The sequence below is a fragment of the Balaenoptera physalus genome, assembly GCF_965194825.1.
Source record: "Balaenoptera physalus genome assembly, chromosome: 14".
NCBI classification, from domain to species: domain Eukaryota; kingdom Metazoa; phylum Chordata; class Mammalia; order Artiodactyla; family Balaenopteridae; genus Balaenoptera; species Balaenoptera physalus.
The window spans coordinates 36406670-36434638 of NC_138893.1; the positions used below are offsets into that span (position 1 = coordinate 36406670).

At 35.8% G+C, this 27969-nt stretch overlaps 1 protein-coding gene across 10 annotated transcripts in view; it reads left to right on the forward strand.

Moving 5' to 3' along the window:
- The window catches only part of SHTN1 (shootin 1), a 102420-nt gene that overhangs the window by 32205 nt on the left and 42246 nt on the right, over positions 1 to 27969 (forward strand). For 9 of the 10 annotated variants that reach the window (XM_082423409.1, XM_082423417.1, XM_082423412.1 and 6 more), the window contains 6 exons: positions 5887 to 6055; positions 7922 to 8019; positions 9988 to 10069; positions 13630 to 13724; positions 24115 to 24261; positions 26443 to 26596. In XM_082423409.1, the coding sequence (XP_082279535.1) occupies positions 5887 to 6055; positions 7922 to 8019; positions 9988 to 10069; positions 13630 to 13724; positions 24115 to 24261; positions 26443 to 26596 (745 nt within the window). The remainder of the gene's footprint in view (positions 1 to 5886; positions 6056 to 7921; positions 8020 to 9987; positions 10070 to 13629; positions 13725 to 24114; positions 24262 to 26442; positions 26597 to 27969) is intronic. The other variant, XM_082423415.1, reaches the window with a different exon arrangement.

Below are 27969 nucleotides of genomic sequence, written 5' to 3' on the forward strand. Positions count from 1 at the left end.
AACTGAAATTCTGTAGATCAATAAGTCAATCAATTTAATTTGTTTGCATTAGCAGTGTGCTTGCTAGAGGTATTTGCTTAATTGTTTGCATAACAACACTACATTAGAATTCATAAGATATGCAGGCAGAACCTAACTAAGAATATAAGTATGTGTATATAGCTTCTTTTCTGTTATTTGTCTGAAGAGTATACAGCAATAGAGGCCATTGCTTTAAAAGCAACGATACCATGGGCGCTCTCATATCATTTCTATTCTCTGTATCACTAGAGTTCACTGGTTGATAATACTGTTGGAATTCTCTTTTCATTTCCTTTACTTTTGGACCAAGTAGAAAAAATGTATTCAGAGCATACTAGCTGTTCTGAATCTTGTAGTGGCTAAGGATAGTTTCTGTATTTTTCTCTTGTTGTTAACAAGTATTCCTGTTGCAATAGGACATCCAAAGTGAGAGCACTGACTACCTCTCAGGACTGGCAGTTTATGGAAAACAGTGGTTTGGGAGGCAGTATGTACAGGTTTTATTCCTAATTATATAATTTTGGCAATATGTGACTTTGGCCAAGTTAATTCTGTTCCCTGGACTGCCATTGTCTCATCTTAAATGACAGGATGAACTAGAATTAGGACTAAAGTGAGAATGGGACAGACTTTCTTTGTTTATGATGACTTTAATCATTGGTCCCCTTAAAAAATTAATTTTATTGCTATTCCCCCCTTTTTTATTTAACAGTTGATTTTGAGCAAGAGAATTCACCTCTCTAACCTGCAATTATCATGTCATAATTGTCAGGGTAGACCAGGGTTGATTTCTTAAGAATACCCCAGACCCACTGAGTCTAGGAGTATGGCCCAGACATGTGAATGTTGAAAAAGCTGCCAGGTGACTGTTACATTCATCCCTGGTTATGAACCAGTGTGTTACTAATCTCTAGGGTCATATTTACAATTTAGTATTGACAGTAGGACCCTTAACTTATAGTTTGTCTTCTATTCTTTAAGAAGCCCTTTTGAAAATGGACTTACGGTTTGTTTTTGAGGATATGGTGTGAACTCAGGAACTTTAGAATAAAAAACAAACCAAAAAAACCCTATTCAATCAAACGCTGTAGATGTGCTCATTGGATGTGGAAGATACTACAGCTTTGAATGCAAAGTTTGGAAATTTCATTATATGTGTGATCAATAAATGAAAGTAGCACATCCTGCTTTAAGTATTAATTGTCATTTTTGGAAGTAGTTTTCATTTTCTAAGCAGCAGAGTTTCTGTAAATTCTTATTTTTCTAAAGTGTTTGCTCTCAAATTAATGACAAATGGAATGTTTAATTCTTATGATACAATTTTTTTTAACATCTTTATTGGAGTAGAATTGCTTTACAATGTTGTGTTAGTTTCTGCTGTATAGCAGAGTGAATCAGCTATATGTATATATATATCCCCATATCCCCTCCCTCTTACGTCTCCCTCCCACTCTCCCTATCCCACCCCTCTAGGTGGTCACAAAGCAGGAACTGATCTCCCTGTGCTATGCAGCTGCTTCCCACTAGCTATCTATTTTACATATGGTACTGTATATATGTTAATGCTATTCTCTCACTTCGTCCCAGCTTACCCTTCCCCCTCCCCGTGTCAAGTCCATTCTCTACGTCTGCGTCTTTATTCCTGTCCTGCCCCTAAGTTCATGAGAACCTTTTTTTTTTAGATTCCATATATATGTGTTAGCATACAGTATTTGTTTTTCTCTTTCTGACTTACTTCACTTTGCATGACAGACTCTAGGTCCATCCATGTCACTACAAATAACTCAATTTCGTTTCTTTTTATGGCTGAGTAATACTCCATTGTATATATGTGCCACATCTTCTTTATCCATTCATCTGTCGATGGACGCTTAAATTGCTTCCATGTCCTGGCTGTTGTAAACAGTGTTGTGATGAACATTGTGGTACATGACTCTTTTTGAATTATGGTTTTCTCAGGGTATATGCCCAGTACTGGGATTGCTGGGTCATATGGTAGTTCTATTTTTAGGTTTTTAAGGAACCTTCATACTGTTCTCCATAGTGGCTGTATCAATTTACATTCCTACCAACAGTACAAGAGGGTTCCCTTTTCTCCACACCCTCTCCAGGATTTATTGTTTGCAGATTTTTTGATGATGGCCATTTTGACTGGTGTGAGGTGATACCTCATTGTAGTTTTGATTGGCATTTCTCTAATGATTAGTGATGTTGAGCATTCTTTCGTGTGTTTGTTGGCAATCTGTATATCTTCTTTGGAGAAATGTCTGTTTAGGTCTTCTGCCCATTTTTGGATTGGGTTTTTTTTTTTTTTTTTGATATTGAGCTGTATGAGCTGCTTGTATATTTTGGAGATGAATCCTTTGTCAGTTGCTTCATTTGCAAATATTTTCTCCCATTCTGAGGTTTGTCTTTTTGTCTTGTATATGGTTTCCTTTGCTGTGCAAAAGCTTTTAAGTTTCATTAGGTCCCATTTGTTTATTTTTGTTTTTATTTCCATTTCTCTAGGAGGTGGGTCAGAAATACAATTTGACTGCATTATTTCCTTAAAAGCAAGTGTGGATGCTTTGCTTTGCTAAAATGTGAAAGTTAAACTGATAAATATAGACCAGTTATTTAAATCGCATGATCCAAATCTGTTTAACTTGCTTATTTTGTATCTTTAAATATTCATTAAACTGTGCTCAATATAAAAACCCTATTTAAATTTGAATATAGCATAAGATTCTGTTACTGTAGGGTTATGAAAGATTTATTTTTGCCTTGTAACTAATAAGGGTTCTAAAACCCAAGTAGCATGCCATTAACCTATATAACTTGATGAATAATAACTGCAGTGAAATTTCTCAGCCCAAATTTGTAAATTTAGAGTTCTCAAAAATTTCCACTTAGTATGGTTATAAGATTTAATGTGTATAAATCTTATATTTCTTCTTTCAGAATGTGAAAATGTTGTTTTAGAGAAGACGTTTGCAATTTCGTTTGGCTTTTTTCTTGAGATAGTAACTTTGTTGAATAGAGTAATTGTATTACAGCCAAATAGTAGCTGGTAGATTTTGGTGCCTGGCTTGATAGAGGCATTAAACTCTTTTGAGGGCAGAACTGTTAACTGTTAGGTTATTAAATATTACTTCGATGGTGGCCTGGGGAGCACCAGATGGCAAAAATTAGTATTTTTCAGTTTTTCATGAGAATCCTGGGGGAAGAAACATTGTATAGATGAATACCTTGGTTGAAGAAAACTAGCTGATAAATGACTTCCAGAGGAAAATTAGACACACAAACTAAACCTCTTTTGTTACTAATAGCTAATATTTGCTGAATTTTTACTGTATGTCAGTCACTATATTAAATGCTTTATATATATCTCATTTAATCTTCATATTATGGGATAGAGACTATTTTTATCCTTAGTTAGCTGATGAGAAAACTGGCACTGAAAGATTAGATTATTCTAGAGGCAGAGACAGAATTTGATTGCAGAGCTGAGTTCATAACTCTGCTATACTAATTTTACAGAAATGCATACTCAAGTACTGCATTCCTCTGTGTCAATTATCCGTAGTATTGGTGTACATTAGAATCACCTGGGAAGCCCTGAAAAAGTGCTATGCTGGGCTCTACTTTCAGAGATTTTGGTCTGGTGAGGGCCTGCATGTTGGGAGTTTTTTTTTTTTTTAAAAACTCTACAGATGGTAATGTGCAGGGTTGGGAACCATTAGTTTAAATATTAGGAGGCAGAATTACAAACTAAGTCTTGAGTTTTTTCACTTGAGTTTTTCTTAAATTGTTCTTTTCTCCTTGCATTCAGAAAAGATGTCATCATTTGAGAATTGACGATGGTTCTTGAGCTTCTAGTGCCATGCTCTAGCATTCATGGTTCAAAGAACCCACAACAATGTTTACTTGAATTTTCCATCTGAAGGAAGAGGGATTGGGAAATCATGGGTCTCATATCTTATCCCTGATCCTCTAATATAATATGGAGAGCTAGAAGCTGGAGCTATGGGCTGGGAACTGGGAATAAAGGTCTGTGTCTGATTCCCTGAATAGATCTCACCAGCCTTCCCAGGAAGAATCTGTGGAATGGTTCATAGCCATTTCTAAGTGATTCTCCCTGATTCTCCAGAGAGGTCAGGGAATGCTCTAGGGAATGCTCTTGTGTTCCAGACCACACTACTCGGGGTATATTTAGTTTCCATATTATCGGGGTAAGAATCAGATCTCCCAAATTGAAATGGGCTGGGCTTTCCCTGAGAGAAACCCTGAAGGGTCCTAATCATGATCACAAATGAAGGCCCAAAACCAGACAAATACCATACTAAACATCTTATTCTGGCATAAGGTTTACAGCAGGGAAGGGCATTTAGCTTTCCAGTGAATTGTGTCTGTCTGTGTTTATTTCCAATGTCAGTTATTAAATTAAGAACTTGTCTTGATGGCCAACGGCCCTTAGTAAATGCAAACACATTTCTGTATCTTATATTTTATACTAGAGAAATCAATATACGAAATACTTTCTACTCAAATAAGAGAAGACTTTTTATATTTTAATCTTGTGAAGAGAACACATAAGCAAAACCATATTTTACTTCTGTGGACTTTGGATCAATTTTAGTCTTCGTGTGTACCTTGTACTAACATTTATATGCACATAAACACAGGAGCTGAAGAAGGTAATGACAATTGATAACCAACTCATTTTTACATCAGGGGATAACAAATACGTTAATGAATTAGGATTCCTTTATCTGCAGTGAATTAGATAGAGATAATAGAAACGTATCTTGAACTTTCTTCTGTCGTGTATTATTAGAACTCTATGTACAGATAGAAACACATTTTGAACTAGTTTAAGCAAGAAAAGGAAAAAAAAAGTAGGAATTTGTTCAGAGGGATATTGGAGAATCCCTTAGAATCCATGAGCTAGGAGCGTTTTAGGAATGGACTGGAGCCCTGTGGCAAACCCTGTGTCTGTTGCTTTTCTCTGTCTCTCCTACACATTGGCTCCATTTTGGCTTTGCTGTGGACTGCCTTTCTCTATTCCTCAATTCAGTAGTGTAATGTGGTTGCCAGCAGCTACTGTATATCCAGACACATGGAAAGGAATTCATCTCTCTGTTCCAGCCTCCAAATTTCTAGAGAAGGGATCTAATTGACCAAGCTTGGATTATGTGCCTAATTCCTGGACCAATTATTATAGCTATGGCCAAAGTGGTAGGTTGTGCTTTGGGAGAACTTGGCTGTTCCCATAGAAATCATGTGGAACAGTGAAGAGGAGTGTCAGTGTCCAGGAACAGAGTGCCAGGCAAACAAACATTTAAAAGATGTTCACAGCACAGCATCAAACGACATATTTGCTTGAAAGAAAGTGTCTTAAGACTTTTAATGACTGTGAATAAATTGAAATTTTATTTAATCTAGACTGGTGTTCTATACTTAATTCTTCTTGTATTTATCAGTTATAACTAGCATTTTCACATGCTGCTGGCTATAAGGCATAGGTCTTAAAGTAATAAGTTTAATATTAAAAAGTATAAAAAAACTTTATTTAATGACTCTTCTAATTGTTACTTCATGCTGTGAATGTTGATGAATGTGCAAGACAAAAATACACTTAATTTGTCTATTGTTTAAAAATCCAAGACACTCATTTTTTTTTTTAACATCTTTATTGGAGTATAATTGCTTTACAATGGTGTGTTAGTTTCTGCTTTATAACAAAGTGAATCAGCTATACGTATACATATATCCCCATATCTCTTCCCTCTTACGTCTCCCTCCCACCCTCCCTATCCCACCCCTCTAGGTGGCAAGACACTCTTTTGACTGCTGTTAAAATAACTGTCTTTATATTTGCCTTAGCTAAATAAAGAAAATAAAGCATTGAAAAGAATCAGCATGTTATACATGGCCAAGCTGGGGCCAGATGTAATAACTGAAGAGATCAACATTGATGATGAAGATTCAACCATGGACCCTGAGGGTGCTGCCGAGACTTGTGTCTCAGTACAGTGTCAGAAACAAATCAAGGGTAGGATCCCTGGCTTAATCATTGAGTATGTTTTTGACTCCTGTTAGGATAATGCTTCTGAACCCTGGTTGCACATTGGAATTACATGAGAATTTCAAAAAATATTGATGCCTGGTTCCTACTTTGGAAAAAATTCTGATTATTTGTCACAGGGGGTGGCCTGGTTGAGAATCATGATGGATGTATAGCTTTATGAGTTACTTTCTTGTTTGGGATTAGGCACTTTTGAAAGCATTGTCTTGACAGAAGCAGTCAGTTTGCCTGTAAACTTCTAAAGGATAGGACTGTGTATTAAGATATTTTTGTTAAATGAAAGTAAGAATGAATAAAAATATATTTAGCCGACACCTCCTGTTAGTCTGGTTCTCTGTTGGAATCTCTGGGGAAGATACCTTCCCAAATTGCTTAGTCTCTGCCCTCCAGGAACTTCCCATATGATTCAGGCAATGAGCTAAAAGCAATATGTAGTATTAAGCAACTGCGGTGGTCTCCAAGTAGTGCTGTAAGGCAAGATCACATGATATATTTATTAAATACACATTAACTTTATTAATAAATAAATACACACACACACACACACACACACACACACACACACACACACACACACACACACACACACACACACACACACACACACACACACACACACACACACCCCTGTGTATTGTTAAGGATGTAGGAAATGGAGCTTTTTAACTTACTGTACCTGTCAGGAGCAATACTTGTTTGCTTGTTTGGTAGATAAAACTTCAGCGGGAAGTATAAAGAAGAAAGTAAAAAGAAAGCCATCTTAACCTAACTTTCTACCCCCTAACTTAAGACAAAATCATATTTATGTTGGTAGGAAGGGAGAGGAAGTTTAAAGGCTTTCCTTTTGTTTGTATTTCTCCCTTCTGTTAGGTCTTGAATGGTATGGTCTCTTGTTCTTCTTTAAGATTAGCCAGCCAGTGAAGAAAGTGGTTTTAAAATAAGTCTCTGAGAACCCTTCAATTAAGCTGGGTTCATGTAAAAAGTTTGATTTAACTTATAAATAAATAACCACATAGCAGGTTTCTAACTGTCCTTGGAGAAGGGTAAGAAATTAAAAGCACTTAAAAGCTAAGTGGCAAAAGTATGTGGGCCTGGGTATAAATTTAAGTACTCTGTGCTAATCCATGTTTTTTTTTAACATTTGAGTGGTAGAAGTAACTTTAATCTAACACCAGAAGTTTTTGCACTTATAGTTGCTAGTATTTTCACTCTAGTAACACAGTTTTCATTAAATCTCAATAATATGAAATATGAAGTAAATTAAGAAACAAAACACCAACACCTCTGGAGAGAAAATTACTAGAATTAACCCTTTTTCAAATAGGTTATATTTTGAGTCAGTTCAAATAATGTTTAACGGCTGTAAATTGGCAGCAAGTCAGGATTTTTTTCTTTAAATCAAAATCTCCAAATTATTAGCTACCCAGTTTGTTTGTATTGCATTGTGACAAAAGCCCATGGCCATTATAAAATAAAAAAGAAATTAGTACAGTGCCTTAATTTGTTTTGCTGAAAGCTTAAAAAAATTCTACTTCTAAAATGCCAGATAGTTTCCTAGAATACAGGTTTGATGTATTGCAGAGAAAACATGATCTAGTATATTTAACATAGTGAGCATGCCTGATATAAAACTTTAGAAACATAGCTATATTTGGGGTGGGGGAGAAGTGATATTTCCATTGTCTTTTGCTACTTCATTTTCCTTTTAATTGTTGAATAACTTTGACCATAAGCTGCACATGGATTGGCATTTTCAATTCTTCTGGCAAGATTGGTTTCTTCTTTTAAAAATAAGGCTTTTGTTTTTTCTTATTTTTTTCTTTAAAAATGCAGAACTTCGAGATCAAATTGTATCTGTTCAGGAGGAAAAGAAGATATTAGCCATTGAACTGGAAAATCTCAAGAGCAAACTTGTAGAAGTAATTGAAGAAGTATGTATCTTAGGCCCGAAAGGCAAGACCTTTAGTGTTTTAAGGTGTTTGGGGACAGGCTAAGTCAAAAACTTGCTGTTGGAAGCTAATTTCTGACATGAGAACCATGTACCAGTTTTAATCTTCTCTTGTCCCCACTATTTCAGGCATACAAAAAGGTATAGAAAATAAGATCATGAACATTCATGTACCCACTGTCTAGCTCAAGAAATAAAATAGTAAAATAACGTTGAAGTGTTTCCTATTGTCCCTCGTGTTTCACTATGAGGCAGGTTTGTGACAGTGATATCTGCATTTAAGTCATACACTTTGTTGCTGCTCGTGAAGAATGATTTTGCTTCTCTGATGGAGGGCTGACTCAGTTGGGAAAGGCTATCCCCCTCTGTACCTCCAACACAGGTATATATGATAGATGGTAGAATGGGTTCAAGTGGGTATTTGGAGAATCTTTTTATTTTTCCTTTTGAATTGTCTTTAAGAGCAGGAGCACATAATTAGCCTTCTTTGCATGAGGCTTCAAGGATCTGCCTCTACAGTCTCGGTTTAACTTGTACCAGTGGTTCTCAGAGTCTGTAGCCCAAGGCTTCCCAACTGGTGTGTTATAGCACCTTGATATCCTTCAAATGGCTTACAGGTATGCCAGGGTATTGACCCCTTCAGTGAGCAGCCTCTTTCAGTTACCCCAGTTCCCATACACATATTCTTAAGGGCCATAATGTGAAAAAGGTTGGAAAGCAGTGACCACCAACCTCCCAGCCCCAGTTGCTTTTACTTATTGTGGCAATAAGTGTGAGTGGGAAGAAGGATGATGACATTTTAGAAGCGTTGAACAGTGTATACCAGTTACTAATTTAAACCAAAAACAACAACATAGCTTATACTAAAGGAAACCAGTTCACAGACCATCTGGAAGTGCTGATGGATTCAGGGTCCCTTTCAGGACCATTACCTTAGCTTGTTTCTTGAGTATAACCATAGGAGAGAAAGAAAGACATTTTGATGCATTCCAGTCCTCAATTATAATTATTTATTGATGATTCCCCTCCCACTTAGAGGTGTTATTGGAAGCCATTTCAGAAGTTATTTTTATTATGACTATTTCAGACATCTGAAAAGTGTAAAAAACAAAATAACGAACCTCCATATGCCTACTATGTAGTTTAAAACATAAAACATTAGTATAGTATTGAAACCCGTGTGCATCTCTCCGTAACTGCATTCTCCTCACTCCCTGCACTGTTTCCTAAAACAACCATTATTCTGAACTTGTTTTTTATCATTTCAATGCATATATTTACATTTTTACTACAATACCTAGTATTTTGAGTGTTTTTAACTATATAAACCTGCTTTTTTAACTCAACATAATGCTTTTGAGATTTATCCACTTGGTACATGTAACTTTACATTCTTTTTTTAAAACTATACTATGATTTTCTCTTTTCCTATTGATAGATGCCAAGAATTATTTCAGAAATTTAAGTTTTGGGGGCGGGGGGGAGATTTTCATATGTGTTTTGTTTAAGTCAAAGTTCAAAGTCTTTTTTATTTAAAAAATTTATGTATGTTTTACTTAAGCCAAATGTCATCAGAGTTTAAAACGAATACCAAAATTGAATATTGGTTCTCTGATTAAATGATTCAAGTATTTTCTGGATGCAGTCTAATTGGATTTTTGCATTAAAAATGTCATTCATTTACACTGGACGGCTAGAACACTGCCATATTTAGGGACCAATGCCAATGCTATTTGGAATATGTAAAGAAGTTCCAGATGTACATCCTAAATGAAATAGTTACTTTGAGGTTTTAAAAACATTTTAATAGAAGCCTAGCACAGTGAAGCCAATTACTGCTTTAATGTAACATCGTGTTGAAAGTTGAACAGCAATTTAAGTATCACACATCATCATATATCATGTTTTACAATTTTGGATGTTTTCTCCCGTCAAAATATCACATTTTTAGGTAAATAAAGTTAAACAAGAAAAAGATGTTTTAAATTCGGAAGTTCTTGAACAGAGAAAAGTCTTAGAAAAATGCAATAGAGGTATGTATTTCCAGTCTTTTTCCTCAAATATATATGTAATTTATTTTGTTTATATATATTTTGTGTTGTTTTATACTGGTGTCTAAAGATTCTTGTAGCAAAAATCTTCTGTATTGTGTTTTCCTAACTTCTAGCAATGAGTCTCTCTCATTCCTGTTCTTTTACCACCTACCTGAGAGTCTGGGGACATTTAAAAGTGCTTTTGCTTGAGGAATTCATGACCCACTCATTTTGAAACTTCAAACCTAAATACTCTTTTGTCCTACATATATCCTGGGACCATGGCCATATTGGCTATCCCCTCAGTATTTATATATCTGGTAGGTTAATTGGTAAACCTCGCCTCGATCCAGAAGAGATTAGGATATCTACATAAATACATGCAACATTATATGATAAAATTTTAATTAAGAGGATATGGAAAATGGGACAAAGGGAAAGTGAGAATATATATTAATGTACAAAGTCCTTATTACTTACTCCGAGTTTTTGCACATTTCCTGCCTGTGTACCTGAAGTCTGGCTCTGAGCTATCTAGGAGCCAGAGTGATGAGAGATTCATGATCATTTTTATGAATCACATAAAAATTTACCTGTTGGTCAGGAGAAACAGACCTGGTCTCATGGTGAGAAGGGACTTTCTCCAGAGGCTACTTCTAGAGAAAATTCTGTGTAATTTGATTCCATCATCCTTGTCATAAAACACAGCATCAAGTCTCATGGGACCATTTCTTATGTCGCCTGGTTTAGGGCAAAGGAGCAAAGTGCAGTTCTGCAAACATAATTCTTAAGGGAGGGGACTTTGCTTTTTGTTCTCCTTTTTTCCCTCAGCCACTGTCTTTCCTAGTTCAGAAGCTACGACACTAAAAGGAAACCTTTCAGACCCAGGGCCTTTGCTATTGTTATTGGTGGTAGTTCTACATCTTTGTGTCATTCATGAATTGAGATTTTTTTTTTTTTAGTAAATAAAGGACCTTGTAGCTAAGTGTGGGAGATGCACTAGGTTGTAACATTTCCTCTGCCTTTTGTGCATTTAAGAAGATAGAAATGGTGTAGAAGAATTTTCAGTCGTGATGCACTGTGCTAGAAACAGAGGGCTCTGCAGAGGTTAATATCATGGACCTTGCCTTCAGGGAGACCCTTATCTAGGAAGAGAGAGATTATATAAATAAATACATGACTAGGACCAACCGAATTTCTTTCAGAATCCAAGAGGGCCAGGTCATGTGAAAATTCACTTTTTATTATAGTGTTCTGGACATAGAATAGAAAGTCAATTATCTTGCCCAGGGCTTCAGATAGTCATAATCTTCTTTGTTTTCTTTGTGAAATTTCTTATTTTTAAATAGGTTTGAAAATCATTTAGCTCTCAGGGACCTGTAATTCACATGACAAACCACCACTTCATTGCTTTACTTGAGTAAGACTATTAGTCTTTCCTCTGAGGAGGCAGTAGATTGACCGAGTACAGAGTTTGAAATTCTATGTCATTACGCAGTAAACCAGTCCTTAATCAGTTAGGACTGAAGTGCCCTGGAGGAACAGTTTGTGAAAGCTGCCATTAAGAGAGCCTTTTTAAAGGTTTTTATTGACATGACTCAGCTCAGGATTGAAAGTGCCTCGCTGGAAGCCAATGGAGAGACTAGTGTGCTGTCCACCTATGTGGTTCCTAGTTGGTCATGGCGTCATCACTCCCTCTGTCCCATCTACATCATTATTTAACAGAATAGGTCACAAAATGTCAAAAAGTAGGAAAGAATTCATGTTGCTCCTATTCGACAGGATAGTCCCTTTGAAGATTTCTGTCCATGGTGATTCTTTAATTCAAAGCTCTGACTCTGGGCCCATATGGATCTAAGGCTGTTTCTCTTCGTTATAAACATGGAGAGCACTTTGAAATAACTTACATATGTACATTTTTTCTTTTTATTCAAATAACATACTTTTTTGGTGGAAAGTATAGATTTATATGGGAAAAGGAAAAAAAAAAAACTCAACCCTTACAGTCCAGAGATAAGCACTATTAACATTTTAGTGTTTATTCTTCCAGAAGAGGAAAAGGGGGAGGGGCAATTTATGGGTAGGGGACTAAGAGGTACAAACTATTATGTATAAAATGAGCTACAAGGATATATTGTACAACACAGGAAATATAGCCAATATTTTATAATAACTATAAATGGAGCATAACCTTTAAAAATTGTGAATCACTATATTGTACACCTTTAACATATAATATTGTGCATCAACTATATTTCAATCAAAAAACCTATATATGTACATTGAATTATTTATTAAATATGTTTATAATGTATATGGAGTATAAATAAAATACCAACAAAAGAAATGTCTTTTTTGCCCATCGGTGCTTTACAAGCCCCTGAACATCAGTCTCTACTTGTGTTCCTTCCTTGGACTTCTTTCATTGCTTTTATTTATAGTTTTGTCAGATATATATATATATATATATATATATATATATATATCCCTAAACAGCATATTGTTTAATTTTGCCTGTTTTTGAACTTCATATAAATGATATCATTTTGCATATGTCCTTCTGCTACTTTTTGTGTTTGTCCGGTTCATCATGTTGAAGGGTATTGCTGTGGTACGTTTATTTTCACTGCTGTATAATATTTCATTCAATGTCTGTACCAAAATTCATTTATCCAGTATCCATTTGGTGAATGTTTGAGTTTTTTCCAGTTTTTTTGCTATTCCAAGTCATGCTGTTATGAAAATTCTTATACATGTCTTCTGGTGCACATATCCAAGAGTTTCACTAAGATATATGCCAAAGGTAAAATTTTAATCTTCAATTTCACTACATAATGCCAAATTATTTTTAAAGTAGATCTATAAGTTTATACTCCTGTTAACAGTGTATTTGTTTCCGTTGTTCTGTATTCTCTCCCAACTTGATATAGCTATACTTTAAAATTTTTGCCAGTTGCCTCTTTGGTGAGTATAAAAAGGTAGCTATGGTTTTACTTTCCTTTTCCTTGGTTACTAATGCAGATGGTAATTGGCCTTTCACATGTTTCCTCTTCAGTGAAATCCTTGTTGATGTGTTTTGTATGTGGCTTTTAAAAAACAAAAATGAACTCATTTTAAAGATACGTCATGAATGTCTTTCCATTCAGTAAATATGCCTCTACAATGTAATTTTGATGGCAGAATATTTCTTGTACACAGCATACTTTACTTACTGATCCTTCAGTGTTAGACCTTCTAGATTATTTCGCTGTTTTCAGCAGTGATGCAGAGTGCACCCTTGCAATTAAATCTCTGTATGTGTTCAGGATTTATTCTTTAAGGAGAATAAATACATTCCTAAAAGTGGAATTGTTGAGTCAAAGGGTATGAATAGTTTTAGATTTTAGATTCATATTGCCAAGTTGCCCTCTAAAAAGGGCTTACCAATTTATACTCCAACCAGCAATGAATGCGGGTGCTTATATTGCCTGAATAAGGAATCTTTCCGTCACCATTTTTCATCCTTATTCCTGATAATCTGTGTGGCGTATTGTCCATTTTCTTTTCCTTGTCTTCGCAAGTGTCCATGCTAGCAGTAGAAGAGTATGAGGAAATGCAAGTGAACTTGGAACTGGAGAAGGACCTTCGAAAGAAAGCAGAGTCGTTTGCACAAGAGGTAAATATCTTGCAGAGACTTCGTATTTTATTTTTATATTTTAAAGAACTTTGCAGATGACATATAAAAATATTTTTTGAGGTTGAATAAGCAGTTGTCACTTTGAATTAAGGATCACCTGATTTAGGGAGCTATGGAATAGTATCAAATTCATTGAACTTGGTGTCGGAAGATCTGGGTTTAAATTTTGGCCGTGTCATTCAGTTAGTAGTTGTATGTTACTAGCAGTTATTAGCAGTCCCTTAGCCTCTTTGGGCTTCACTTTCACCATCTGTAAAATGGGTGATGTTACCAACCTAACTAAGTGGATTTTAAAATCAAATGGCACAATTTTTCAAAAGAATTTTGTAAACTATAAAATTCTGTGTCAGGGAAAGAAATTATATTTAGGAATACCCATCCCATAACTTGTGAGGGAAAGTCCAACTTGAGTACAGGATTTTTGTTTGTTTGTTTGTTATATTCCAGTTTTTAAGTCTTTACCTTTTCTTTTTTTAAAAAATTAATTAATTAATTAATTTATGGCTGTGTTGGGTCTTCGTTTCTGTGCGAGGGCTTTCTCTAGTTGTGGCAAACGGGGACCACTCTTCATCGCGGTGCGGGGGCCTCTCACTATCGCGGCCTCTCTTGTTGTGGAGCACAGGCTCCAGGCGCGCAGGCTCAGTAATTGTGGCTCACGGGCCCAGTTGCTCCGTGGCAGAGTACAGGATTTTTGCATGTTTCCAGTAGCCTTAAGAATCTAGGTTACGTCTCAGTATACCATCTGAAATAACAATATCATGGTCTTAGTATTTCTCTTCAGCTACAATTCAGTGCTCTCATTATGTGAGTTGATTCTTCCACTTGCTGTGGAACATTGTCGTGTTACACATCCATTATCTGAGCCTTTCACCAGAGTAATGACTTTTCTCTCATGTTAGAGATAAGCTTTGAGCTTCTCATGTTCTGGCCTTAACTTTGTTGCCATGTGGTTATTGGGTATTCCACGGCTCTGGGACTGGATTCCAGGGAAATGATGAGGCACCAGTTGGCTGAACTGTAACAGCTCATGATGTGGAGCTGATCTGCATGAGACTTCCATCATGTGTAAATATTTTGAATCTGTGCGTACTGTACGTTCAAGGGAAGTAGCTAAGGAAATATAAAACATTCTTAGGTGGACATATCCAAGGTGTAGAAGGAAGACAAAGCATGGGGTTATGGGAATGACATTTGAAAATCAGATTATGGTTTTGTGCAGGAGTTTTTCTGTGCTTGAATGTAGCTGTGCTAGCAATGAACTCTATAAAAGATTTAGTCTGAGAAGATCTGATTTGAAATATTATGATTCATTTTATTCAGAGAGTTTAATGAAAGGTGAGTAAGTATTGTTCTCTTATTTCCTGGAAGGAAGAAAAAAAAATTAAAGTGTGTTAGAGCCCTTTGGAAAAAGCTGCAGCATATAAATAATGGAACAAAATAAATGGTTGAAGGGAGGGAGAGTAGAGATAATGTGAAGATGCCTCCATTGCAAAACTGAAAATGTTGGCTGATTTTGACCTGAATGCTAGGGTCTTATTTTGAGAGACATTTTCAGTTTTCCATTTCTTGTTTGTAGAATGATGTTAGAATACAAAGCAGCTCAAAGAAAAACTTGAAGGCCATGCAGTAGCAGAGAGGATAGATGGAAGAAGTAAGATTCCTTTAAGAATATGGAAATGAATGATTCAGTCTGCCATCCACTTGGTAGTGATTAGTGGAAACAATAATGCTGACATGTTAACCCAGAATGAGGAGAGAGAAGTTTGAGGAGGGAAAGCAAGAGTGGTGGCACTTACGTTACTGGTAGCGTAAGTATATGCAACAGTGCTCAATGATTTTACAATATCTAGGTTTGATCTACACAGTAGTGAGAAGAAAAGACAAAGCTAGATTAGAACTACTATATCTTCCCTTTTCATGGTTTACAAATTCTCAGGTTTTCAACAGATAACTACGGTTAAAAGGTACATGACTTGGCTTAACCAGAGAAGTAACGCTTTTGCGTTTTGTTCCTTAGTGCATTCAGCAAACATCTAGTAAGCCAGTCAGTGTGTAGATAGTGGGAATATAATGGTGAAGAAAGCAAATATGAACCTTGCCCTGTTGGAGTATACAGTGTAGAGCTGTAGAAATCAATTTTTTTTTTTTCCTATTTTCGTTTTGCCAAACTCTGAATATTTGACGGTGCTTTTCTTTTTTTTTTTTTTAATTTTTGGATTTTATTTTTTTATACAGCAGGTTCTTATTAGTCATCAGTTTTATACACATCAGTGTATACATGTCAATCCCAATCTCCCAATTCATCACACCACCCCCCCACCCCCCCACGGCTTTCCCCCCTTGGTGTCCATACGTTTGTTCTCTACATCTGTGTCTCAACTTCTGCCCTGCAAACCGGTTCATCTGTACCATTTTTCTAGGTTCCACATATATGCGTTAATATACAATATTTGTTTTTCTCTTTCTGACTTACTTCACTCTGTATGACAGTCTCTAGATACATCCACGTCTCTACAAATGACCCAATTTCGTTCCTTTTTATGGCTGAGTAATATTCCATTGTATATATGTACCACATCTTCTTTATCCATTCGTCTGTCGATGGGCATTTAGGTTGCTTCCATGACCTGGCTATTGTAAATACTGCTGCAATGAACATTGGGGTGCATGTGTCTTTTTGAATTATGGTTTTCTCAGGTTATATGCCCAGTAGTGGGATTGCTGGATCATATGGTAATTCTATTTTTAGTTTTTTAAGGAACCTCCATACTGTTCTCCATAGTGGCTGTATCAATTTACATTCCCACCAACAGTGCAAGAGGGTTCCCTTTTCTGCACACCTTCTCCAGCATTTGTTGTTTGTAGATTTTCTGATGATGCCCATTCTAACTGGTGTGAGGTGATACCTCATTGTAGTTTTGATTTGCATTTCTCTAATAATTAGTGATGTTGAGCAGCTTTTCATGTGCTTCTTGGCCATCTGTATGTCTTCTTTTGAGAAATGTCTGTTTAGGTCTTCTGCCCATTTTTGGATTGGGTTGTTTGTTTTTTAATATTGAGCTGCATGAGCTGTTTATATATTTTGGAGATTAATCCTTTGTCCGTTGATTCGTTTGCAAATATTTTCTCCCATTCTGAGGGTTGTCTCTTCGTCTTGTTTATGGTTTCCTTTGCTGTGCAAAAGCTTTGAAGTTTCATTAGGTCCCATTTGTTTATTTTTGTTTTTATTTCCATTACTCTAGGAGGTGGATCAAAAAAGATCTTGCTGTGATTTATGTCAAAGAGTGTTCTTCCTATGTTTTCCTGTAAGAGTTTTATAGTGTCCAGTCTTACATTTAGGTCTCTAATCCATTTTGAGTTTATTTTTCTGTATGGTGTTAGGGAGTGTCCTAATTTCATTCTTTTACATGTAGCTGTCCAGTTTTCCCAGCACTACTTATTGAAGAGGCTGTCTTTTCTCCATTGTATATCCTTGCCTCTTTTGTCATAGATTACTTGACCATAGGTGCTTTCTCTGGGCTTTCTATCTTGTTCCATTGATCTATGTTTCTGTTTTTGTGCCAGTACCATATTGTCTTGATTACTGTAGCTTTGTAGTAAAGTCTGAAGTCAGGGAGTCTGATTCCTCCAGCTCCATTTTTTTCCCTCAAGACTGCTTTGGCTATTTGGGGTCTTTTGTGTCTCCATAAAAATTTTAACATTTTTTGTTCTAGTTCCGTAAAGAATGCCACTGGTAATTTGATAGGGATTGCATTGAATCTGTAGATTGCTTTGGGTAGTATAGTCATTTTCACAATATTGATTCTTCCAATCCAAGAACATGGTATATCTCTCCATCTGTTGGTATCATCTTTAATTTCTTTCATCAGTGTCTTATAGTTTTCTGCATATAGGTCTTTTGTCTCCCTAGGTAGCTTTATTCCTAGGTATTTTATTCTTTTTGTTGCAATGGTAAATGGGAGTGTTTCCTTAATTTCTCTTTCTGATTTTTCATCATTAATGTATAGGAATGCAACAGATTTCTGTGCATTAATTTTGTATCCTGCAACTTTACCAAATCCATTGATTGGCTCTAGTAGTTTTCTGGCGGCATCTTTAGGATTCTCTATGTTTACTATCATGTCATCTGCAAACAGTGACAGTTTTACTTCTTCTTTTCCAATTTGTATTCCTTTTATTTCTTTTTCTTCTCTGATTGCCGTGGCTAGGACTTCCAAAACTATGTTGAATAATAGTGGCGAGAGTGGACATCCTTGTCTTGTTCCTGATCTTAGAGGAAATACTTTCAGTTTTCCACCATTGAGAATGATGTTTGCTGTGGGTTTGTCGTATATGGCCTTTATTATGTTGAGGTAGGTTCCCTCTATGCCCACTTTTTGGAGAGTTTTTATCATAAATGGGTGTTGAATTTTGTCGAAACCTTTTTCTGCGTCTATTGAGATGATCATATGGTTTTTATTCTTCAATTTGTTAATATGGTGTATCACGTTGATTGATTTGCATATATTGAAGAATCCTTGCATCCCTGGGATAAATCCCACTTGATCATGGTGTATGATCCTTTTAATGTGTTGTTGGATTCTGTTTGCTAGTATTTTGTTGAGGATTTTTGCATCTATATTCATGAGTGATATTGGTCTGTAATTTTCTTTTTTTGTAGTATCTTTGTCTGGTTTTGGTATCAGGGTGATGGTGGCCTCATAGAATGAGTTTGGGAGTGTTCCTTCCTCTGCAATTTTTTGGAAGAGTTTGAGAAGGATGGGTGTTAGTTCTTCTGTAAATGTTTGATAGAATTCACCTGTGAAGCCATCTGGTCCTGGACTTTCGTTTGTTGGAAGATTTTTTTTTTTTTTTAAATATTTTATTTATTTTTATTATTTATGACTGTGTTGGGTCTTCGTTTCTGTGCGAGGGCTTTCTCTAGTTGTGGCAAGCGGGGACCACTCTTCATCGCAGTGCGCAGGCTTCTCACTATCGCGGCCTCTCTTATTGCGGAGCTCAGGCTCCAGACGCGCAGGCTCAGTAATTGTGGCTCACGGGCCCAGTTACTCCGCGGCATGTGGGATCTTCCCAGACCAGGGCTCGAACCCGTGTCCCCTGCATTGGCAGGCAGATTCTCAACCACTGCGCCACCAGGGAAGCCCTGTTGGAAGATTTTTAATCACAGTTTCAATTTCATTACTTGTGATTGGTCTGTTCATATTTTGTATTTCTTCCTGGTTCAGTCTTGGAAGGTTATACCTTTCGAAGAATTCATCCATTTCTTCCAGGTTGTCCATTTTATTGGCATAGAGTTGCTTGCAGTAGTCTCTTAGGATGCTTTGTATTTCTGCGGTGTCTGTTGTAACTTCTCCTTTTTCATTTCTAATTTTATTGATTTGAGTCCTCTCCCTCTTTTTCTTGGTGAGTCTGGCTAATGGTTTATCAATTTTATTTATCTTCTCAAAGAACCAGCTTTTAGTTTTATTGATCTTTGCTATTGTTTTCTTTGTTTCTGTTTCATTTATTTCTGCTCTGATCTTTATGATTTCTTTCCTTCTGCTAACTTTGAGTTTTGTTTGTTCTTCTTTCTCTAGTTCCTTTAGGTGTAAGGTTAGATTGTTTATTTGAGATTTTTCTTGTTTCTTGAGGTAGGCTTGTATAGCTATAAACTTCCCTCTTAGAACTGCTTTTGCTGCATCCCATAGGTTTTAGATCGTCGTGTTTTTATTGTCATTTGTGTCTAGGTATTTTTTGATTTCCTCTTTGATTTCTTTAGTGATCTGTTGGTTATTTAGTAATGTATTGTTTAGCCTCCATGTGTTTGTGTTTTTACGTTTTATTCCCTGTAATTCATTTCTAATCTCATAGCGTTGTGGTCAGAAAAGATGCTTGATATGATTTCAATTTTCTTAAATTTACTGAGGCTTGATTTGTGACCCAAGATGTGATCTATCCTGGAGAATGTTCCGTGCGCACTTGAGAAGAAGGTGTAATCTGCTGTTTTTGGATGGAATGTCCTATAAATATCAATTAAATCTATCTGGTCTATTGTGTCATTTAAAGCTTCTGTTTCCTTATTTTCATTTTGGATGATCTGTCCATTGGTTTAAGTGAGGTGTTAAAGTCCCCCACAATTATTGTGTTACTGTCGATTTCCTCTTTTATAGCTGTTAGCAGTTGCCTTATGTATTGAGGTGCTCCTATGTTGGGTGCATATATATTTTTAATTGTTATATCTTCTTCTAGGATTGATCCCTTGATCATTATGTAGTGTCCTTCCTTGTCTCTTGTAACATTCTTTATTTTAAAGTCTATTTTATCTGATACGAGTATTGCTACTCCAGCTTTCTTTTGATTTCCATTTGCATGAATATCTTTTTCCATCCCCTCACTTTCAGTCTGTATGTGTCCTTAGGTCTGAAGTGGGTCTCTTGTAGACAGCATATAGATGGGTCTTGTTTTTGTATCCATTCTGTGAGCCTGTGTCTTTTGGTTGGAGCATTTAATCCATTCACGTTTAAGGTAATTATCGATATGTATGTTCCTATGACCATTTTCTTAATTGTTTTGGGTTTGTTTTTGTAGGTCCTTTTCTTCTCTTGTGTTTCCCACTTAGAGAAGTTCCTTTAGCATTTGTTGTAGAGCTGGTTTGGTGGTGCTGAATTCTCTTAGCTTTTGCTTGTCTGTAAAGCTTTTGATTTCTCCATTGAATCTGAATGAGATCCTTGCCGCATAGAGTAATCTTGGTTGTAGTTTCTTCCCTTTCATCACTTTTAAGTATATCATGCCACTCCCTTCTGGCTTGTAGAGTTTCTGCTGAGAAATCAGCTGTTAACCTTATGGGAGTTCCCTTGTATGTTATTTGTGGTTTTCCTCTTGCTGCTTTCAATAATTTTTCTTTGTCTTTAATTGTTGCCAATTTGATTACTGTGTGTCTCGGTGTGTTTCTCCTTGGGTTTATCCTGTATGGGACTTGCTGCGCTTTCTGGACTTGGGTGGCTATTTCCTTTCCCATGTTAGGGAATTTTTCATCTATAATCTCTTCAGATATTTTCTCGGGTCCTTTCTCTCTCTCTTCACCTTCTGGGACCCCTATAATGCAAATGTTGTTGCATTTAATGTTGTCCCAGAGGTCTCTTAGGCTGTCTTCATTTCTTTTCATTCTCTTTTCTTTATTCTGTTCCGCAGCAGTGAATTCCACCATTCTTTCTTCCAGGTCACTTTTCCATTCTTCTGCCTCAGTTATTCTGCTGTTGATTCCTTCTAGTGTAGTTTTCATTTCAGTTATTGTATTGTTCATCTTTGTTTGTTTGTTCTTTAATTCTTCTAGGTCTTTGTTAAACATTTCTGGCATCTTCTCAATCTTTGCCTCCATTCTTTTTCCGAGGTCCTGGATCATCTTCACTATCATTATTCTGAATTCTTTTTCTGGAAGGTTGCCTATCTCCACTTCATTTACTTGTTTTTCTGGGGTTTTATCTTGTTCCTTCATCTGGTACATAGCCCTCTGCGTTTTCATCTTGTCTATCTTTCTGTGAATGTGGGTTTTGTTTCACAGGCTGCAGGATTGCAGTTTTTCTTGCTTCTGCTCAGAAATCAATTTTTGAAGTTAATTTAGGTTACCTTTTTAGTTACAAAAGGAAGATATATACCTTGTAAACATACAAACAATTCTCAAATGTGTAAATTAAAAATTGAATGTTTCTTCCTTATTTCTGTTCACACTTGTCCAATTAAAAACCAAAACCAGGACTTCCCTGGTGGCACAGTGGTTAAGAATCCGCCTGCCAATGCAGGGGACACAGGTTTGAGCCCTGGTCTGGGAAGATCCCACATGCTGTGAAGCAACTAAGCCCGTGCACCACAACTACTGAGCCCACGCGCCACAACTACTGAGCCCACGCGCCACAACTAATGAAGCCTGTGCGCCTAGATCCCGTGCTCTGCAATGAGAAGCCACCGCAGTGAGAAACCCGTGCACTGCAGCGAAGAGTAGCCCCCACTCGCCACAACTAGAGAAAGCCCACGGGCAGCAACCAGGACCCAATGTAACCAACAGTAAATGAATTTAAAAAAAAAAAACAAAAAAACCCGAAACCAAAAACATGATCCCCCACACGGAAGAAACAACCGGTTGTCTTCATAACTTTGTTAAGTTTTTGTATTTCCTCAACATAATTTCAATTTTTGATGACTTTCCTGTACTTTTTGAATGTATAATTTTTACTATTTAGTGTAGTTTTTCTTTTCTCTGTTTAATGGTGTGGATACCTTTTTCAACATGTAGTCCCAATATACTGTGAGACTATTACGTAATTAGTGTTGTTTTCAGACAACTCAGATGATGATATTTTAATGTCATTTTGGAAAAAAATGAATTATATATTAATAACACAACATTTTCTTCTCATTCTTTGAAAAGATTTAGGAACATTTCTCTGAAATTCTGATACCAATGATGTTATTTGTCTGGTAAGGGACCAACTTAATAACTCTAACCAACAAGTTCTTACCATAGCTAAAAACCAAATTCATTAGGTTTAAATACATCTTAGAAAAAGCATTATTTAGTGTTTTATTTTAGTATTTTAAAGTATAGAAAAGGTAGTCTAATGACTAATATTTTTCAAGTTACCATTGTTATTGAAAGGAATTTCTTTTCTGTATGTTCTTTTCATCTTATATTGTAATTTAGGGATTGTTACAGGGTTTTGCAAAAGAAATTCATGTTATTAGCATCCCTAAGACATATCTTTATTCTTTTCTCTCCAAAAGAACAGAGTTGAGATAATTTATAATCATGTAAAGTTAAGCAAGTTTTCCTGAGTGCTACACGGAAAATGAGATCTATCCCTTTTCCCAAGAGAGAACCAGAGCACAGAGAAGCAGTGCAGGGAGAGTAATAAAGCACCCTTGGCATTGATGGTCACTTGTGTCCTGCATTGATTGTCTTACTGCTGAGCTCCCACCTCTGTCCTGGTCAACCTCGCTGACTGCTTCCTCTCTGTTTGCTCCTGGCCTCCGAGCTGTCTTGGTGAAAGGCCTCACTTGTGGGGAAGCCAGAGAATCTCACTTACTTCAGCTGCTTTTTGCTGGCCTTTCATGTTGACTTCTGAGATATTTTCTAAGATAACCAGCAAGGGACCTCAACCAGTTAAGTTTTAATAGGGAAAAATGTATAAAAAAATAATTTTTTAAAATAATAGTAACCTGCAATAAGTCATTTCAATTAAACCATTGATCTCAAGTTTAAGATACTATGATGGAATACTGATTACTCTTCCCTAGCGTGTGGATACCTCCCGTCTCACTTTTCTCCAGCCTGGCACTTGTGCACGCGCACGCATTCATTCACGCTCTATCTATACCTATTCTTACAGAGAAATGAGGTGTTAGATGGAGGAAGAATGTAAATTTCACTTGAAAATGTTGTTGCTCTACTGTAAGATAGGCCTGATATCAGAATTTGAAAAACATTTCATGCTTGGAATCACCCATTGGCTGACTTGTGTAGGGTATTAAGGAAAAGAAATAATGGGTGAATAGAAAATAATGTTGCCTTCGCGTAAAGTTGTGAAGATTAAGTTAATAATATATGTAAATTGTTTTATAAAATGCTCAGTAAATATTAATATACCTTTTTCCTTCCCTTCTTTACCCTCTTACTGTTAACTACTTTCGTCACTGGGGAAAAACTAATTTAAGACAGACTCTTAGGTCTAGTAGATAGCAGAGGACGGAGATTAGCCAGATGGTTAAGAGCGTGGGCTTGTAAATCAGACAGATCTGGGTTTAAATCCTGATTTTGCTTCTCACTTGTGTCTTTGAGAAAGCTACTTAACCCCTCGGAGCCTCAGTTACCTTATTAGTAAAAGTGGGGTAATAATAGTGTCTACTTGACAGTGGTGTACTAAGGATTAGATGATAAAGTGTATGTAAAATGATTGCCACCATATCTATCCCATAGTGTTTAGTACATTTTAGCTTTTCATAGCAGATACATTCGACTCATAGGATTGATGTAAGGATTAAAATAATGTGTATAAAATATTTAGTAGAGTACTTGGCATAAGTTCTTGATAAATATTAGCTGCTACTGTTAGTATTAATGTACTTTAAAGCAATAATAAAATATTAAAAACTGCAGTATAGGACTAAACTATTGTATATATACTGTGCTGGGGCAAGGGTAAAGGTTCTGAAGATTATATAAAAGTTATGAATGAAATCATAGCAGTCATTACTTCTAAAATCATTATACTATAATTCAGAAATTGCCTTTAACTTTTTAATAAAAACTCCATATACTTTTCCTTTTGCTCCAGTTTTAGTTGAGGAGATGTGTGAGAATGATTGGTATATATATTTTTATAATTAACTTTTGCAGATGTTTATTGAACAAAACAAGCTAAAGAGACAAAGCCACCTTCTGCTACAGAACTCTGCTCCTGACCAGCAGCTTTTGAAAGCTTTAGATGAAAATGCAAAACTCATACAGCTCCTTGAAGGAGAGAGAATTGAGCATCAACAAAAGGTACCAGATTTTCTCCTGGAGTTTTAATACACACACATACTTAGATTGAGAGGAGTCAGTCCAGTAGCTCATAGTTCCATGTTTTGCCTAAGTGACCAAGTCTTTCCAGTCTTTTCACCTTTTAGAAAAAATAACTACCAAATGAATTTAATTTATAGTACCCAACTAAAATTTATGCACTGTTGTAGGCTTTATAATGATCTTTAAACTGTCCAAAGGATCAGAAGAAGCGAGGGAAAGAGATAAAACTCAAAAAGAACTTGGATAATGCAGTTTGGAAATGCGCATTTCCAAGTTGAGTTGATTGTGTTTTGGGAGACTGCATATACTAGGAGAATGTATTGTGTAGTGGTCTCAAAGAGCTTGTTGGAGGGCATAGGTTTTTTTTTTTTTTTGAGACCTTCCCTGGGCATAGGTTTTATTCAAAGAGGGAGGAAAAGTCCATGTTAGTAGTAATTATTTGCTTAGAGAAAATTTCTGATTTTGTAAACTTGCACAAATCTATATGTTTAAAGACTTCCTAAGTGGTTATTTCAATTTGTATGAGCAGAGCTATTCCAGCTGACACAGCCTACCTGTGTGTGCTAGGCAGAAAGGATAGTCACCGTGGTGGGTGAGAAAGAGAGGCAGAGAGGAGGAGAGGCGAAGAGGTGGAACAAAGCCTTTCAAATTAAAGAAACCACTTGAGAAAAATTACATCAGTGTTTATACTACTTACAGTGTACCTAGTTTGTGAAGGAAAGGCTGTTAGCTGCCATTTGTTATCACCTGTCGAAGTCTCTTTAAGCAACAATTTTGACATTTAATCCTTGGAAGTTCCTGGAGTTTTTACCAAGTTGGTTGTGAGGTAGAGTTAATTTTTTTTTTCTTCCATAAGAAATGTTGGCGTATACGTAGAGAACCTCTAGATGAATATGTGGTAACTGTGCTTGCCCCTGGGGAAGAGGCCTGGGGAATAGGATGGGAGGGAAATAATTTTTTTTGTCCCCATATGCAGGAATTACCTTTTCAAATGAAGAGAATGAAAGAAGGTTTATTTTTATTTAGCTTATGCTAGAAATTTTGGTTCTGAAAAGTTCTACTACTGTAGTTAACTCATTTAGTAAATAATGCTTGCAAGAACCTAGTAAATTGTATTGAGGATGGGACTAAATTGTTGTGTATGTACCTTGTTGGGGTACGGGGAAAGGTACTGAAGATTAGGTAAAAGTTATAAATGAACTTATAGCAGTCAGTACTTCTAAACTTATTATACTATACTATACAATTATTCTGGATAATCTTTCATGTATGTGGTTGAAAATATTTCTTACCTGTCTATAAGTTCCCTTGCAGATTTAGCAATCTTTAAAACACAACTGTGTTGTTTTTATGATTGTAATAAAACAAATTTTTTAAATATAGAAAAAGCTAAAGCAGAAAATTAAGATTCGTTAAAAATCTCATATTTTGGTGCATATCCAAACTTTATGTAAATGTGTAGTTTTATGAATATAGCTTAAATGGAATCATGCCAAGCATATGGTTCTATAACCTGATTTTTTTCATTTGGTAATGTATATTTCCATGTCAGTGTATAGTGAGGTTATGTGATTTTTAAATGGTTGCATAGTATTTCATTTAATGAACATAACTATAATTTATTAAATCAGTAATGTTGGCGGACATTTAGGTTATTTCCAAGTTTTCCCTGTTATAAAGAACATTCTGGTTAATGTATTTGAACACTTGTCTTACTATTTCACAAATTCTAAAATAGTATTACTGAATCAAGGGCCTTTTCTTCCTTATTTTTTTTTTTTTAAGGTTTTTGGTATTTGTTACCAAATTGTCCCACCAAATTTTTAATATTACCTGAGTTTTTCTTTTGAAAATGGGCACAAAAGTGTTAATCTGTTTTAAATGAATTTTTTACTTAAATTAAATGAATGTTTTACTTTTTCTACTCACATTTAAAAATTGAATTATCTGGGATATAGTCTTCAATAAATTTATATTGAATCACATTGCTGATAGTGATCTTAAGTATTATCTGTATCCCAGGATTTGTGTGGTTTTTAAGATGAATTGTAATCTCTTTGCTATGAAGTGCAAAGTAAAAGGGAAACATTTATTTTTCCCCTTATTTTCCTTGACAAAGGAAAAACTGTCACCACATAAAAGTCTGTTTATAACTTATAGGTCAGAAAATTAGAAGAGCAGCTACAAAATGAAACTCTCCGCAAAGAGATGCACAACCTCAAACAGCAACTGGAGCTTCTAGAAGAAGATAAAAAAGAATTGGAATTGAAATATCAGAATTCTGAGGAGAAAGCTAGAAATTTAAAGCATTCCGGTAAAAGCACTGAGTAGCCTTTTATGTCTTATTATTACTATGTGAATCTCTCATGACCAGTACATTTACTGAATGCTATAGAAAAATACCAAGATTTGTTTTAAATTTCTTCATTTCTGACTATTGTAATTCATTAGAACGGTCGCTGTAATCAAATGATTCACAAATATTTAGACTTCTGTTTTGGACTCACAGCCTTTATGAGCATCACATACAGAATTAAGAGACGGAGATATCATTAATGTGGGAAGACCAAAACTTCAGCATTTCTCAGGGCTTCAGAGATGAGTGTTCGTTAAATACTTATTTTATTCATTTTAGGGTGCATTTTTAAAAAGAATTAGACTTTTTAAGTTTATACTACCTTCATCTTCGATGTCTAATTATGCACGTGAAGTAATACTTTCAGTATCACACCTAACAATAAACTGGGCAACAATATATATATTAAATGGAAAAACTTTTAAAACACCAGGAGATACTTAAATGATTTATTCATTCAGTTCTAGAAGGCCTAACAAGAATGTGTGAGTTGGATTACTACACAGGGATAAGTAATAAGTTTCTGTTGGAAAGTAGGTAATTTAAGGGGGCAGGTTGTTCCCTTTATAACAGCTTCAATATTCACTTCAGATATTTTTGGTTAATTTTATACTAGAATTTTGAAATCTGTACAGAAAAATCAAGTAGGCTTTTTTCCTTTAAAAAATATTCAATGCTTTCTAATCCACAGTGAAAGTGAATTACAATTTATTTTTTTAAATTGATCTAAAATTAAGGAGTAGTCCATTCTTTTTAGTTATTGTCTGCTGTGTGTGTACCCAGCCATACCCAGTACCCTAGGGTGCTATAAAAAATGTAGAAGAAAAAAAACCATGCCTTTTGTCCGTGAGGATTTCAAACTCCCTTTAGAGAAACAGACACATGCATATGAAATAGCTAGAGGATTCTTGGTGTCAGGGAGCCTGGCCCCCACTGCTTATTTAAGTGTTGACGGTAAAAACAAATGCACAAATCATTAAGGTAGTCAGTCGTGGAAAGTAGAATGGCTGCGTAGAGGGAGAGCTGTTCCTGAGTGCAGTACCTTTAGCCCATCAGAGCCCAATTAGAGGCATTCACATCTGTGGTATAAATTCAAATTGAGTTTCTTGAAGTCAGGAACTGTGTCATGAACAGCACTGAGCATAGGCTCTTTCACATTGTTGGAGCTTAGTAAGTACTTGTTTCATTAATGGCTTGAATGAATTGAATGAATAAATTATATTTCCAGAATGCTCTTCAAAAGAGCAAAAAGTTTCTGAGTTAGACACTTGAGAGTCTGAGTCTGGTTAAAATCAAGAACTCTAGGATTTGCAATTTTTGAAGGAGATTAA